Below are 16,440 nucleotides of genomic sequence, written 5' to 3' on the forward strand. Positions count from 1 at the left end.
CATGGAATGCTTGATGCTGTTTGGGTTATCGTCGGGAAAGAGAACCTTACTAATACCATCACTGGCTGAAATGGATGAGCAAAGAGACAGTCATGCTGAAGGATTACTTGCAATCTAAATTACTTGCAATCTGAAAAAAAACCATGCCAAGTTCCATCTGGCGGGGGATAATGGGGCTTGCAGTTTTAATGGCCAGGCTGGTCCACTTTGATAGCTTTTGCAATTTAAAATCCATTGCTAGCCAAGGGTTGCAATCGAACGGGTACACTGTTTAAAAACAACAACCAAAGACAAATTCCTTGTGTGTCCAATCACACTTGGCCAATAAAAAATTTCTATTCTATTCTATTCTAAATGATAGCTTTGCCATCTGACATTGGTTGCATGATGGTAGCCCAAAATAAGCACCACATTATTAATGAGGCGGTATATAAAAAAAAATTGCAACCTATGACCATCATTTGTGTTGTAAATGTTGTACCTTTGATGTATTTTTTTCTTTTCTTTTTTCTTTTTCTTTTATGTACATTGAGAGCTTATGCACCAAAACAAATTCCTTGTGTGTCCAATCACACTTGGCCAATAAATTCTATTCTATTCTATTCTATTCTATTCTATTCTATTCTATTCTATAAGTTTTAAGTCGTGTTATTGCTATTAAGAAAAAAAAATTACAAGCTCTCCCGGCTTTGGCAAGCAAACCCTCTCTTAAAACAAAGCACAATTTGGCATTAAGAAAAAAAAAACTTTAAAAAAAAAATCCCAGAAAAAGCAGTAGCTACGTCAGCAACATTTGATTGACAGCACGGGGAGGGAGGGGGGGACGAATTGTAAGAAGGGACGGCTTATCCCAATTCTCCCCGCCTCCTCTTAGCGGGGATTGGTGCAGCCGGAACGGCAGTCGAGCCTATAAACGGGAGCGGCTGAGGAAAAGTGGGCGAGGCTAGCGGTGCTGTTGGAGCCGCCCCCTTTTGCTTCTCTGTTCTTTGGGTGGTTGTTGCTGTGCTCAGGTGGGGGGGGGGGGAGAAAAAGGGCGGGAAAATTTTGGCGGGAAACGTCTGAGTGGGGAATGGTGGCAGAAGAAGAAGCGTGGCCATTTTCTCCCCCCCCATCTCTTCTATTGGTGTCTTTCACGGCTCTCCACAGAGACTGCACTTAATCATTGCTCTTTTTTTGCATGAAAAAAACCCCTGGTTGAATACGCCCACTCCCGTTTGAGGGTGTGTTTTTTGCGCAATTGAAGCTCCATTTAGCCCAGAAAATGGAGAAAAATAAGGCATCTTTGAGGGGGGGGGGTGTTTTTCCCCTTCCCCTAAACTCTGCAGTCCTGTCAGGATGGCAAAACAAAAGCAGCCCCCCCCCAAAGGAAATGTACCTGATGTGGTTTTATTCAAAAGGGGGAGAAATGTTTGGGTTTTTTTTTATAATTAGGAGGAATGCAAGTGTTGCAAAACTGTGTTTTTTGCATTTGTGGATTTTCTTTTAAAAAAAAAGAGGCTAGCCCATAAAAAAAAATATGGAAGAGGAGAAAAAATGGCAGGGATGCAGTTTGGGGCAGGTTTGAAGATTAGGAGATGGGTAGAATAATCCCAAATCCTGACAGGTTTAGTGTTTGGAAATAGTATGAAAATGTATCTTTAAAATTGACTTATCTCCATGCAATACTTAATTCGTCTCTGCTGGTGGTAGAAATGACAACGTGTTAAGTAAAATGTAAAACTTAATTGGGAATAATTTCAGATGAGTCCTGCTTGGGCCCATTTAACTCCAAGCCCCAATACCACTTCTGTGGTATTTTATTTTTTATTTTTGGTAGTAAACTATTTGCTCTGTGTTTTATGGGATCCCTTCCATAATAGATCCTTCTTGTATTATAATTTGCATGATAAAAAATGTCATTGAGCTTCAGATGAAGTTTTGAATCTGTTTCCACCGAACAGCATGTTAAGGGCTACAATCAGATGGGATTTTAAAGCTTATAATTCAAATTCAAAAAAACTGTTTTTGAATACTGTATTATCCACATGCATAGAGTTATGAAATAGGAATAATGCTCCTCTTTCCTAGATAATCTAGAACATAATTAGATTAGCCCATAAATGTAACCATTGTGGTTTAAATTGTGGTTTGTAACCTAGAGTGTTTGGTAAAGCCAAACTGAATAATTTATACCACAATTGGGGCAAATAGTTGCTTAGTGCAGTGCGTGTCTTATTTATTTATTTAAATTTCTATACTGTCCGTTTTACTGAAGTGTTCTTGTATAGGTACACAACATACAAGATTTGCCTTGTCTACTTTTGTGCGAAAGTGGGTAGTAGGGCAGTTAATTCAGCACTAATATTAAGGTGTGGTTGTACAAATTCAGAATAGCTGCAACATTGCTTTTTGAGTCTTGAAATCTCCTTAAATAAGCTATCTTTTAAAATGAAGTGCTGCTTTTATTGCAGACAAAACTTCAGCCATTGATCAGTAAAGATCCAATCAATGAAATGAGCAATTAAAAACTATCCCCTAATAGCAAGAACCATTAGCGATCATTTGTAGGCAAACGTACACATAATGTAGCAAAATTTTGCTACTTTTAGAGAAATAAATTTATCTTGTTTATTAAACAATGCAGATAAAAGCTATTGAGGTGCCCCAGAAATTGAAATAAAATAGGCAATCAACCGGTGACAAATGTCCCTATAGAGCTGGCAATAGGGAAGAATACGGGCTGTAGTTGCTAATAGTTTTTGTTGTTAGAGGACAGTTTTGTATTGCTTGTTTTATTCATTGCATTTTTATTGGTTAAAGACCAAAATATAACTTTGACATTTTTTGTGTTTCAGTATACTCTGTTTTGACCCACCCAATGCTTGGTGTATAGTATATATGGAATAATTGTGTCTTTTCAGCAATATATGCATCTTGTGTTAAGCAAATAGTTACCAACATGTAGGTGGCTATTTTGAGACTTTCCCATTTCTCCTGCTAGGGGCATGGAGAAACAAAATAGGTAAATCTGATGTTAGAAATTGGAGTGTAATTTAGCTATAGTGCTAGTTGAGTCTTGAAGGAGTTTAATGTGTTGGGAAGAAAAGTTTCTAAAAACTAATATTCAATGTGGCTGCTTTAAATTTGATGCGTGAATGTGTTTCTCCTCCCAGGAAGGCCATTTTGGGGTCTCTACTATCAACCACCTCAAAGAAAAATGCGAGACAGTCATAGTACTTGTATTCCTCCTACAATCACTGCTGTAGTGAAGCCAGGGAGCGCACGGCAACGCAGCACGCAGGGTGCTTTGGTTACTGGTGGTTCTACACAGGGGCTTGAGAGGGAACTTTCCACGACAACCTTGAAAATTTCACAGCAGCCATTTTTCCTGCTACGCAGAGAAGAACAAGAAGCATTCTTCAACCTCCTAGGTCTAGTAATTGTATCTACTTGTGCTAGGACTCAGCCCTCCTTGGAATAGAGAGGGACAGCATTCAAAGCACAGCTACCCTGCAAAATGACTTAATTGATAAACAAAGTTTAACCCATTGTGTCATTTGCCCAATTTTCTGTATGGCAGCACAGAATGTAAACCTTGCCTTCAAATCTCTCTCCCCCCCCCCAATTAAAAAAGAAATGCAATCGCACACTCTCACTTAAATGTGATGGGATTTAATGGAAGGACAGTTGGATCTTTAATTAAAATCACATAATGATATCTAGGATCCAAAATGATTGCTGTCCAACCTCTATTTTATGGCCTTGTGTGATGTGTTTTTTCAGTAAATCATGGATTAGCTGATTTAAGATATCTTCTGCACTTCAGAATGGCAAAACGTTTGATTTTAAGTCGATCAGGGAAAGGCAAAAGATTTTTAGAATAGGTAGCTTTGGGCTACGTCTGGGAATGTATATGTGAAATTAACAAAAATTAAGGTTAATGACATTTAAAAATACATCCAGGAAAATGTTGGATCTCTTCTTTCCCACTCAAACATGGGGTGATGTGTTTTTTTGGGGTGTGGGAGGACTAATATATTGAATTTCCTTTAATGATTTCACCAGTTTTTCCCGTTTTTCTGATTCTAAATGTGTAAACATGGCAAATTCTATAGTAACAGGATGTCATGCTCTTATTGTGCATTATGATCAAGAGTTGGTTTTATTTAATAATGTTTTTCAGATGCTATAAAATAGCATAAAATACTATAAGTTGCTTTGTTATTACCTGAATTTAAACTTTGTAATAATGAATCATGTAGCTTAAATCGGATTCCTCTTATTTCTCATCAGAGGATGGCTTGGTACAAGACTTCCTGTCCACGGACCCATGTTACAGAATCTCAGATAAGGTATGTTTCCTGCTATGTTCATGCATCAACACTTCCAATATTAGATAAATACTGTTTTCATAGTTTTACAGCTCAATTTTAATTGACAATATTGGAAGCTTACTTTTCACACAAATAGACAGGATGTTTCAGAATAGGCTTCTGTTTATTTGTTTTCATAAGAGACTTAACAGCTGTTGTTAAAAAAACAAAACAATTTTTAGCAGGCAGTGGATAAAATGACCTTTGCCTCCATTTTCCAGAGTATATTATTACAGTTTCCAGAAAAATAGGTTATACTGGTTATCTCTTTTCTTTATACATCCTGTTCCCCCAAACACCTCCTCAGATAAACAAATGCAGGTAGACCTCAACTTACAACCATTGATTTAGTAACCGAAGGTACAGTGGCACTGAAAAAGTTACTTATGACTATATATCATATTCAGGTCTGTGGCATGGTGTGGCAGCATCCCCATCATCGCATGATCAAAATTCAGACACTTTGCAACTGACTCATATTTATGACTGTTGCAGTGTCCCGGGATCATGTGATCACCTCTTGGCAATCTTCAGGAAGCCAGATCCACTTAAGTCTGTTACTAACATAACAGCTGCAATGATTCACTTAACTACTGTGGAAAGAAAGGTCGTAAAATGGGGCAAAACTCATTTAGCTATCTTGTTCATCAACAGAAATGTTGGGCGCAATTGTAAGTTGAGGGCTAGCTATATAACAAGGAAGGGTTATTACATTCTATTTTCTTTTTTAATGCAGAAGCTCCTTGTTTATACTATGTAAGGAGTAATTGTAATATAGTGTGTCAATTGTTTTATAGCTGTACTGATCATAGTTAGAAGCCTATCAGAAATAAAACCTGTTCTTAAATTGGACACTGGTAACCCAAAACTAGAGCTACTTGGTAAAGGCATCCGGCTAAAATTCAAAAGACCACAAGTTCTAGTCCTGCTGTAGGAATGAAACCAGCTAACAATAATGATATTAGTTTGGACAATGACAGTTCTTCCATGTTTTGCATTGGCACCAGGAGGCAGCATGGCAACAGCATGTTTAATTGTTCACATAACATCTGTGCTAAGATACAGTGATAATGTTAATTAGCAACCCAAACTCAACCATTCAAGATAAGGTAAAGTGTTTCCCAATGCAGAGCTCCTGATGCTATAACTGAAAATGTGTTGTTGGGTTTTTCTGTGAGTTTTGTTTGCTTAGTGGATTTCTTTAGTAAAGGAAATTTTTAAAAACAGCCTACTAGGAAGGGCTTAGCTGGCAAGCCGCCACTTAGTTTTCCCTTTCAATAACCTTCTGTGATATCAGGGTAATTTGACTATTAAAGCCTCATCTCAAAGTCCACAGAGCAATAATGGCTTTCCTAATAAAAAGCAAGTACCGGTGTTTTGGCTCTTCAGTTCTGTTTCTATGCATGTACTTAGGATGATTTTTTTCTTCCCTGTCCCCAATATTACAATTCCAGTATTTAAAAATATTAAAACTCACTTTTTCATTCAGTATCTTATAGCCATGACTATGATGTACTTTAAACGAGCTGGCCTACATACAAAAGAATATACACGGATCAATCTCTTCATAGCTCTGTAAGTGCCACAGTTGTTATCTTTTGAGCTTCATGGTTGTCCTATAGCTATTCGTTTGTTTTGCTTTAAAGACTGCCGAGATTTTTGGCTCAAGCCATTTAAAGATATTAACGTATCTGGGCAGAATTTAGGGCTGGAGATGGCTAGAAAAAGATCCCCTAAATTCAGAATTGACTTCCCATTCTTATTCAGAAATAATCCATAAGCAATCTTTAAATGATGTAGAGCAAAGGACGTAATGTAGAAGCGGAAAACATTTGTCTGCATTATATTGACATGAGCCATTTGGTACTCTAATAGAAGAGGGTATCTGTAGCTTAAGAGTTGAATTGTAGAATCCTTGGTGCTGTCTGAGCTTGGTTGTTTATTCTTAGATGTTTCGTTACCAACTAGATAACATCTTCATTGCTAAAAGGAAATGGGGCTTGTTTTCTGTTTATGTACAATACTTACCCTCAGTGTGGGGAGGGATTCTCCTTGGTACTTCCTTATTTAAGCTGTTATTTGGAATTATTCCTTGCTTTCCACTACAAGTGAAAGATATAGTTGTTCCACTACCTTATTCCCATGCTCCAAGCTGTCCTTGAATGTGGACAACATCTGACTTTGTATTCTATTATAGCACTATACAGTTGTAAAAAGTGATGAATTTCAAACTGAGAAAATGACTCAGCTTTTCTTGAGAAATTATGCAGTATTATGTCACCGAAGGAATCCCGGCGGCTTTCCCTGCTTCCAACATCTCTTTCTCCTAATTATAGGTACTTAGCCAATGACATGGAAGAAGACACGGAAGACTATAAATATGAAATCTTCCCCTGGGCACTTGGCGACAACTGGAGGAAACTATTTCCACAATTCTTAAAAATGAGAGATGACTTTTGGGCTAAAATGAAGTACAGAGCGTTTGTTAGCCAGCGATGTTGTGATGAGGTCAGCTGCAGTTTAATCTGATTAAAACCGGTGGCTTGATGGAGAATTATTTCCCCATACTGCAAAGGAAACTCTACAGTAGATACTGGCAGGGGTGGGGGAGTGATGGAGAGTAACTGAGGGAAAGCAACGAATAATGGAATGAAATGTAATGTTACGCATAGTATGCATTTGGTGTGTCCAAAGTCATTCTCCTTGGGTTAGAAAAAAGACACTTCCCTGATGTCCTGCAAAAACAATGGCCCAATATTCTCATTAGGTGTAAGGCAGCTTCCTTATCTCTACAAGCTCTATACTAGCTATTATCAGGTGTTTTTTGTAGTAGCCTAACAAAAATATTTTTTTTCACAAGTATGTGTTTTAGTAGAGCGAGTTTGATATAATAGTTAAGACATCAGGTTAGGAAGTGGGAGACCAAGAGTTCTAGTCCTGCCTTAGGTACAAAGGCAGATGGGTGACCTTGGGCCAGTCATCCACTCTCAACCCTAGAAAGAAAGAAGCAAGGGTAAAACACTTAAGACAAATCTTGCCAAGAAAACCTCAGGGGCATGTCCACATAGATGGCATACAAATAGATTTATGAGTGAATTGGACCTGTAATTGGACCCACGCTTGTAAGATTAAAAGTAACATCCATGTTAAACACTACAAGATTCAAATGTTCATTTTAATACATACTGTCTAGTGATACTTCATACTTTTCATGACATTTTTACATGTTGATAAATAAATTGAAGATGCCGGGCACAAAAAAATCCCCGCACCAAATTTAGAAAGATTTATTGAGAAAAAGATCGGGTTTATTCCTGCAGAAAAATTCCTGCATATGAACCAGTAAATTCCAGTGTACGTTAAACCCAATTTTTTTTTCTTTCTAGCTGCATGTACCTCAGCAAAGCATCAGGTCTCTTCCCCTGAAAAGGGAGGCGTTTGTTCCAATATTGACATAACGGTCTCCTGAAACCAACTCTTATAATAACTATCAGCTTCCTTTTTATCTAGATAATGCTGAGAGAACCCTCTCACTGGGCCTGGTCCCGTGAACGAGCATCTTACCACAGCGGGGCGTTGAGGAGTTACCTGAAGAATGAAAATGACTTCTTCCCCAGAGGGCCAGGTGTTACGCCCCCAGAGTGCCTTCTCTGCGTTTTGGATATGGAAGAAAATGTGGCTCAGTTCACTACTCCCCCTGCCAGTGATCATCTACCCTCAGAGGTGTTGAAAGGAGATTTGGAAAGCTGCCCTTTTCTAATGTTGGATTCAGAGACTAACTACACCGTGATGCAAAGTAAGTACTAACCATGTTCAATTCATCTTTAGGAGCATTTTGAATTAAACGCTCTTACTATTAATGCAGTCTTTTGAAATCTACATTTAAAAAATAATGAAAAATAGGTTCTTTTGAAATCTGTATTTCAAAAGGAATGAAATATACAGCTTGTCCTCGATTTACGACCTCAGTTGAGCCTAAAATTTTTATTGCTAAGTGAGACATTTGTTAAGTGAATGTTGCTCCAGTTTAGGACTTTTCTTGCCACTGTTGTTAAGTGAGTTACTCCAGTTAAGTTAGCAACACGGTTAAGTGAATTTGGTTTTCCCATTGACTTTGCTTGTTGGAAGATCGCAAAAGGGGATCACACAATCCCAGGACAGTCTGTCATAAAAATATGAGTCAGTTGGCAAGCATCTGAATTTTGATCACATGACCATGGGGATGCTGCAACGGTCGTAAGGGTGAAAAACGATCACAAGTCATTTTTTTCCAGTGCTATTTTAACTTTGGTCACTAAACAAACTGTGGTAAGTCAAGGACCACCTGTATATTATTTTGAAATCAATCTTACACATTCCCCATTTGCTTTAGGGTTAAAAGTTAGAAATAAACCTGATGCCGAATAAGCATGTTTTTTGGCTGAATTCCAGTGACGGAAATATCTGTTTAGCTTTGTGGATCTGATAACTGTTCTACCCACAAGTTTATTCATTTCACAGTTATCTTCATTGTTTGTTCATCCACCCAAGAACAAATTGAACTTATCCTTTTATCGCTGTGTTGAATAAGTTAACATTTAGGGTTGGCGCATTCACAGAGCGATAAACCAGTGCCAGTGTCTTGATAAAACTTCAGAGTGGTGAAATGAAGCTTACCATTTCTCCAATTCAAATCCAGGGTCCTTGTTGGAAGCGTCGCAGGAGTTTCTTCCGGCTCGTAAATAATTTGGCTTTTATCTTTCTGTTCAGATTAAGACAAAATTACAGGTGGCCCTTGATTTATGGCCGCAACTGGAACCAGAATTTCCATTGCTAAGCAAAGCACCTGATTTTATGAACTTTTTTGTTTGTTTGTTTAGTGAATCACTGTAATTGCTAAGTGGAACATGCAGTTGTTAAGTGAATCTGATTTACCCCCATTGACTTTGCTTTCTGGAAGCCAGCTGGGAAAGTCACAAATAGGAATCACATGACCCTGAGACGCTTCAACAGTTAAAAATACACATCGGTTGCCAAGCATCTAAATTTTTATCGTATGCAGGATCTGATCTGGGAGGTTTTGTCTTCCGAGCTTTCAGACTCACACTGGAAGTCCATCCTCAGGGACTTTTCTCTCTAGCCATTTGATCATATGATTGTGCGGATGCCGCAACTGTCAAATATGTGAGGAGTCGTCATAAGTTGCTTCTTTCAGTGCCATTGTAACTTCAAATGGTCATTAAATGAATGATTGTAAGTCAAGGATCACCTGTAGATCAGGCAGATACTGCCAGGAATTGAATTAGGTGTCCTTTGGGGAGCCCTTCCAATTTATCTATTCATTTAGCGTATGGCATAGCATACATGGACTAGCAATTTATATTAATATATTATTTGAACTTTGGTTCAAATACCAATGCCTAGGCCATCTAACGATTGAAGTGCAGCATCGTTTAGAGCCCTTCCAATGTTAAGATTTTATAGGAGTAAATGCTAAATGAATGTTTTAAGACAAGAACTACCTGTACAGCGGAGAAAAAAATCTACAGTTGGACAATTTCTTTACTAACACCAACTAAAATGGCATCAAAGATTCAAACCTTTGAATCCTCCAGAATTTTCCATCATGTTTAAGAAATGCAGCATTCTGTCGCCCACCCAATACAAGAATTTCACCATTCATCCTCTGATTACTTTTCAAACCAAATATATATAGCTGCCCACTGCTCCCCCCCCTCCCCAGTATAATTTTGACTATTGTGTGGTATTTTGAAAGTGCTGGAATGGCATACAAGTTTGAATGAGGACTTATCTCAATTTCATTAAAGCATAGCCACTTTTGGGATCTGATCAGTGGTGAAATTCAATTTTTTTTACTACTGGTTCTGTGGGCGTGGCTTGGTGAGCATGGCTTGGTCAGCGTGGCAGGAGAAGGATACTGCAAAATCTCCATTCCCACCTCCTCCTTCCAGGGGAAGAAGACTGCAAAATCTCCATTCCCTCCCCACTCCTGGGGGAAGGATATTGCAAAATCTCCATTCCCACCCCATTCTGGGGCCAGACAGAGGTGGTATTTGCTGGTTCTCTGAACTACTCAAAATTTCCGTTACCGGTTCTCCAAAACCTGTCAGAACCTGCTGGATTTCACCCCTGGATCTGATGGTTAGGATTATATGGGATTCTAAAAGTTATTTATTTATATCCCATTTTTATTGTTTTTACAAATAACTCAAGGTGGCAAATATATTTAACATACCTTTCTTCTCCTTTTGTTAATTTTAGAGCAAGTGTTGAATGTGCTTTTTAAAATCTATACTGAAGCAAGCCAACAGCCATTCTTTTTGTTTATTTCTTTCAGTATTGCACTTTGATCTTGCTTTTCATCTGACTTTCTTTTTAACTTTCACTTTGCTTCCTTTCAAGTCATCTTTTTGAAATTTAGCAAAATATTTTTTTTAAATTTCATTAAAACATCAACAAAAGAATTGTGCAGCTGTAGCAGGGGCAATCTCTTCCAAGTTGGAAAAGAATGCGGCTATTTTAATGAACCCCAGATGGCTGTTACGGTCATCCTTTTCGGTTTTCAAGTACAACCTCCCCATGCAGTCTGAAGCATTGCGTAAACCGAATCTCAACATCAATCTTTGGTAGTCTTACAGGGACCCACCATGGAGACAGATGGAAGAGAGAAAGATTGGCAGTTTTTGGCTTAATGTCTGATGGCTGAAGACCCCCTCTGCATACCAGATTTCCCCCACCGGAATAGTAGAATTCATGGATGTCCTTTCATCTACTTCTGCGGCATTCTATTTATAAGCACTTTATATTCCTGTTTGTAAAGAGGACACTCAGTAATACTTATATATTTGTATATATTTAAAAAAAAAAAGCTTATGAATTGTGACTTGTACAATGCCAAAATGTGCCAGTTGGAATGACTCTTTAATAAAGACGTCTAGAAGAACAGGCTGCAGGGATATATTTTCAAACCTTTTATGACATTTTACTCTGGTTCATTCGTAGCACGTTTTATTTGTATAATTGCAAGGTTTTTAAATGGCTGTTTTAGCCCAAAGGAATCTGGAATGATTTGCAGGCCAATTAAAAAGTGGCATTCCGTGTGCTTAGCTATTCAAACACAATAAAAAAAACTTTTTTAAAAAAAAAAAGACACAAGGGCAAACACAGGAAGAAAAAACTTGGACAATTTTTAGTTTGCTACTGGTGCAGTCCTTGCAGTTGACATATAGTGGAAATTTTGGGGCAGCCCACAGGAATGGAAAGGGAGAAGAGGGGTGGGTTTTAAAGCCATTTCTCTCCTCAGCCATATCTTAATGCAACGGCTATTTATTACATTTCTGACTCACCTTTGTACCTTGTCGGCCCTTTAGCCAGCTGACAAAATATTAGAAAACTAGAATCAAATAAATGGAAAGCCATGGATAAAAATGGTAATCAACACCTTCCATTAACTATATTAATATAATAACTTCAGGTGGGCCTGAATGAGAATACGTTTACTTGCTGGAAGTTTTTGAAACTGATAGCTGGCAAGGATGTCCGATTTTTATTTATTTATCAAATTCAAAAACCATCCATCCCCATCATCTTTCTTCTTCCCAGTAAAAATATGCTTTGGTTCGGAGCAAAATTGAAAGGCAAAAAAAACCCTGAACATTTTGGGGGGAAAGTTAACCTCTCTCTCTCTCTCTCTCTTTTTTAAAAGAATATGGTTTTCTGTCATCTAGGCCCTAGCAACAATTTTAAATTGGGTAGAGAATGAATTGGAGCTGGCATAATAGGGCAGATTTCTTAACCTTGGCAAACAACAGGTTGCTTTTGCACTGGATTACCCCCCACTTTTGTCTTTTAGCTAGCCTGTGTACAAAACCTGTAAATTAAACCATGGTTTGCTGTGGGCAAACATACTGCAGACAGTCAGGTTATAATAGAGGAAACCTACCCATGATCTAAACTGGGAAAGGGGTCTCAGCTTTGTCCCAGCCTCAACCACTTAAAAAGTATCATTTATCTCCCTCCCCCAACACATACAAAGGAGAAACCATCATCAAGACAGTGGCTCGGACAAGTGGTTGTCTGAATCCAAACAACTGCATATAGTGTCACAGACCGATTTAGTCTAGTAATGAAACCAGGAGCCTAGAAACGGGAAGACTGAATTACAGTCCCATTTTAGTCATGCAAGGCAGCTGGGTGGCTGTGGGCCGATCACCAGGGGATTGTGAGTTCTAGTCCCACCTTAGCCTTGAAAGCTGGGTGACTTTGGGCCCATCCCTCCCTCTCTCAGCCCATCCCACCTCACAGGGTTGGTGTGGGCAGAAAACAGGCAGAGGAAGCAGCATGAAGTACGTTCGCCACCTTGAGCTGATTATTTAAAAGTGGGTAAAAATAATGAGAGGGACTTATACACTAATCGAGAGTGATGGGCGCTGTAGTCGGACGCCGCTGGCGTGCGCCCCGTTGGGGACGGGCAGCTAGCCCCGGCTGGGTTTCCTAATCGCAAGTCAGGCTGTAATGCAACCGGTCCAGTTTCGCTCCTCTTATTCGCGCTTAAGTTGGGAAAGCCGGCGTTTTGGCATAGAGGGCTGCGCCGCTCCCGCAAAACCGGCCGCTTTGGGGATCGCGGGTTAGCAGATCCGCATCCCGTGCGCTCCCCCCCCCCTTTGCGCTCAAACCGACTTTGCGCTTCGGGGCGCTGCCAAGCTCTCTCTGTCGGGCGCGGCTGCTGCTCCCCCGGGTGTTGCAATGCAGGCAGAATGCGGACGCGGAGGAGAGGAAGCAGGCTTCGGCTGCTTCCAACCGCGGAAGCGGAGATCGGCCTCCCCGCTTCTTGCCCCTTCCGTCTCCCCAAAAAACCGGGGATCGGCGCGAGAGAGACCCTCCCGGGCCGCCCCTCTTCCGTCTCCAACTCGCCTCCCCGGCCCCGTGCGTTTTTGCGCAAGGCTTTCCCCGCCGCGCCCTGCTCCGGCTGCTTCCCTTTGGCTAACGCCCAGCGAGGGAGGAGTTGCTCTGCCACGAACGGGCGGAGTGGAGGGGGGGTGCCCGAGCGACGTTCCTGCGCCGAAAAAAAACCCCTTTCCTTACCCTCCTCCGGTGTAAAGATCGGGGCCTTTTTAACTCCGTCCTAGGCCGAGGAGACGCTCCGAATCCGGGCGCAGGTAAAGATTTCGAGGCTTTGCTTCGGGGGGGGGGGGGCGGTGAGATTGGAAGAGGGAAAAGTGTTGGGAGTTTGCGATCCGGTTTGGATCGGCCTTTTAGCAGAAAATATATATAATATATTCTTAGTAGCTGCCTATTACGCAACCCGTTCTTCCTGCAGAGGTTCCACTTGGCCTTGTTATTTCTTGAAATAAAAAGTAGTATTACAGATGTTATTTGGAGAAAAGCAAGCGCGCCGGTTTAAGGAGGAGCAGCGAAAGCGGCTAAGTTTGCTTTCTGTATTCTTTCTCTCTCTCTTTCTCCCCTGCTGGCCCTCCGTGGCTTTAATGCAGAAGAAAGGGTACTTCTGAGCATGGGCAGAGAAGCTAGGGGTTCTCCCCGAGAGGATTTGCCCCTCTCCAACTGGGTGAAAGCGGCCGGAGCAGCCTGGTTATTTGCTCTGCAGAAAAGTAAGGGTTCTGCCAAGTGTTTGTGAGATCCCCCCCCTCCCCTCTGTTTGGCCTACATCTGGATTACAATCCCCTCTCAACCTCTTGCCTGGATGGGTGTTGTGGTCCGTGCATTTGAGGGCATTTTCTGGGCTCTTTTCCCACAGCTTTGTGTCCGATTTTTTGTGGCTGAATTGTAAAAAAATAAATAAATACATATCTAACAATTGTACGGGGCCTGCATAGGTTTATAAAGGCAAAGAAAAAGGAATATAAATACCTTCGGACTGAGTCACCATGCTGGGCATCCGCACCAGGTTTTTATAGACATGACTTTCAAAATTTTATCAGCAAGTTTCTAAACTGTTTGGAAAGTTCTGGGATTCAACTTTAGGCCTTCTGGAGGCAAACCTGGATCTGTATGATAGATAGTCCTGTCTTGTAGAAAGGATGATCCAGTGAAGATTCTAGTCCTTATGGGGCTGATGGTTTAAATCCAAAGGTAGTTCTGCATTCTGCTGTGGTTGAGTGTGGTTGTAGAAATTGGTTACCTGTTCCCCAAACTTCGAAGTGGGGAATTTTTACAGCTGTTCCTGGAAACGCAGTGATAGAATCCTGGTTCTCCGCCTTTACTTGCCACTTAACTGGGTTGCACTGATGTATTATAGAATAGAAATAGAAATAAATAGAAATAGAAATTGAATTGAATTCTTTATTGGCCAAGTGTGATTGGCCACACAAGGAATTTGTCTTTGGTGCACATGCTCTTAGTGTACATAAAAGAAAAGATACATTTGTCAAGAATCATAAGGTACAACGCTGAATGATAGTCATAGGGTACAAATAAGCAATCAGGAAACAATATTGATATAAATTGTAAGGATACAAGCAACAAAGTTACAGTCATACAGTCATAAGTGGGAGGATAGGAACAATAAGAAGATTAATAGCAATAGTAATGCAGTCTTAGTAACTAGTTTGACAGTGTTGAGGGAATTATTTGTTTAGCAGAGTGATGGCGTTCGAGGAAAAACTGTTCTTGTGTCTATTTGTTCTGATATGCAGTGCTCTATAGTGTCGTTTTGAGGGTAGGAGTTGAAACAGTTTATGTCCCGGATGCGAGAGGTCTGTAGATATTTTCCCAGCCCTCTTTTTGACTCCTGCAGTATACAGGTCCTCCAAGGCAAGTTGGTAGCCATTGTTTTTTTCTGCAGTTCTAATGATCCTCTGAAGTCTGTGTCTGTCTTGTTGGTTTTATTAGTTTCTCAACAGGAGGTTTCAATGCCACAGATCTAGAAAACCGGCAGGATGTTTAAACAGGGAATAATTTGTTGCTCCAGCCTGGATCTTCCAGGTAGGGAAATCAACCTGGGTGTTTTAGCCTCCAGCCCTTGCTCAGAGTAGACAAACTTTCCAGGAAGTTGAAAAGCCTTCCCTGCATTTCAAAACTCAGAGTAAGGCGTCATGAAATATGGCCAGGAGGTAGGGAACTTGAGGGAAGGCTGGCATGGCGTGTGGGGCCTTTGTGGAAAAGACAAACTTCCTGCCAGGCCTTAGGAGGAAATACAATACAAGGGATTCTCAAACTTACGACCCCAATTGGGACTGAATCTCTGTCGCTAAGTGAGGCAGTCACTGAATCGCCTGCTATTTTAACTGGCTTTTCTGCCGTGATCGTTATGTGAACCGCTGCGGTCGTTAAGTGGATTGCTGCGGTCGTTAAGTGAATCACATGGTCGTTAAGCAAATCCGGCTTTCCCCCATTGACTTGACTTGTCGGGAAGCCGGCTGGTAAAAGTCACCGATGGTGATGACAGGATCCTGGGAACACGTCGGTTGTCAAGCGCCCCAAATTTTGATGGGTGTGTGGCTGGGAGGATGCTGCGCCCGTCGTAAGTGCGAGGACAGATGTGAGTCGCATTTTTCAGCACCAGTGTAATTTCGAACAGCCACCGAATGAGTGGTTGTAATTCGAGGAGTACCTCCAAAACGGGAGCTGAATACAGGTTCCGGAACTTAGGAGCAGAATAGGGACCAGAAAATGTCTTTGTTAAGTGGTACAGTCATTAAGCGAGACCAGGGCTTGTGGGAAAGTCACAAATGGGGATTGTGGGATGCTGAAAGCACCATAAACACAGTTGCGAAGTGTGCATTTGGTTGTAAATGCGACCATTGGCTTAGGGCCCGGGTACTTACGGGACCGCCTGCTGTTACCTTATGCCTCCCACCGACCCGTACGCTCACACAGAGAGGGCCTTCTCAGGGTGCCGTCCGCCAAACAGTGTCGGCTGGCGGCCCCCAGGGGAAGGGCCTTCTCTGTTGGAGCACCTACCCTCTGGAACGACCTTCCCCCCGGTTTGCGCCAAATATCTGACCTTCGGACCTTTCGTCGGGAATTAAAAACTCATTTATTCATTCAAGCGGGACTGGACTGATTTTTTAGATTTTTTAAATTTCTAAATTTTAAATTTTAAATTTTTAAATCTTCTGTAATTTTATAT

General features: G+C 40.8%; 2 protein-coding genes across 8 annotated transcripts in view; both read left to right on the forward strand.

Moving 5' to 3' along the window:
- Positions 1–3,196: 3,196 nt before the first annotated feature.
- Positions 3,197–12,165, forward strand: SPDYC (speedy/RINGO cell cycle regulator family member C). The gene is made up of 6 exons (XM_058160746.1): positions 3,197–3,410; positions 4,273–4,331; positions 5,842–5,927; positions 6,689–6,860; positions 7,863–8,148; positions 10,983–12,165. Exons 1-6 carry the CDS (start codon positions 3,197–3,199, stop codon positions 11,042–11,044), a joined length of 879 nt encoding a protein of 292 aa, XP_058016729.1. The 3' UTR covers positions 11,045–12,165.
- A 1,200-nt stretch (positions 12,166–13,365) lies between these two features.
- The window catches only part of CAPN1 (calpain 1), a 43,318-nt gene continuing 40,243 nt past the window's right edge, over positions 13,366–16,440 (forward strand). For 4 of the 7 annotated variants that reach the window (XM_058160156.1, XM_058160150.1, XM_058160151.1 and 1 more), the window contains exon 1: positions 13,375–13,510. The gene's annotated coding sequence lies outside the window, so the exon portion shown is untranslated. Of the gene's footprint in view, positions 13,511–15,783; positions 15,850–16,440 lie in introns of those variants that run through there. The other 3 variants (XM_058160154.1, XM_058160153.1, XM_058160155.1) reach the window with 2 other exon arrangements.

The sequence above is a fragment of the Ahaetulla prasina genome, chromosome 17 (assembly GCF_028640845.1).
Source record: "Ahaetulla prasina isolate Xishuangbanna chromosome 17, ASM2864084v1, whole genome shotgun sequence".
Lineage (NCBI taxonomy): Eukaryota > Metazoa > Chordata > Lepidosauria > Squamata > Colubridae > Ahaetulla > Ahaetulla prasina.

Bases quoted from the DNA above. Each gene is read 5' to 3' on its own strand.
- SPDYC (XM_058160746.1), top strand. From the start codon at position 3,197: ATGCGAGACAGTCATAGTACTTGTATTCCTCCTACAATCACTGCTGTA. The intron at 3,411-4,272 runs GTCTAGTAATTG...ATTTCTCATCAG, and splicing joins AGCATTCTTCAACCTCCTAG to AGGATGGCTTGGTACAAGAC. The intron at 8,149-10,982 runs GTAAGTACTAAC...AATCTTTGGTAG, and splicing joins TAACTACACCGTGATGCAAA to TCTTACAGGGACCCACCATG.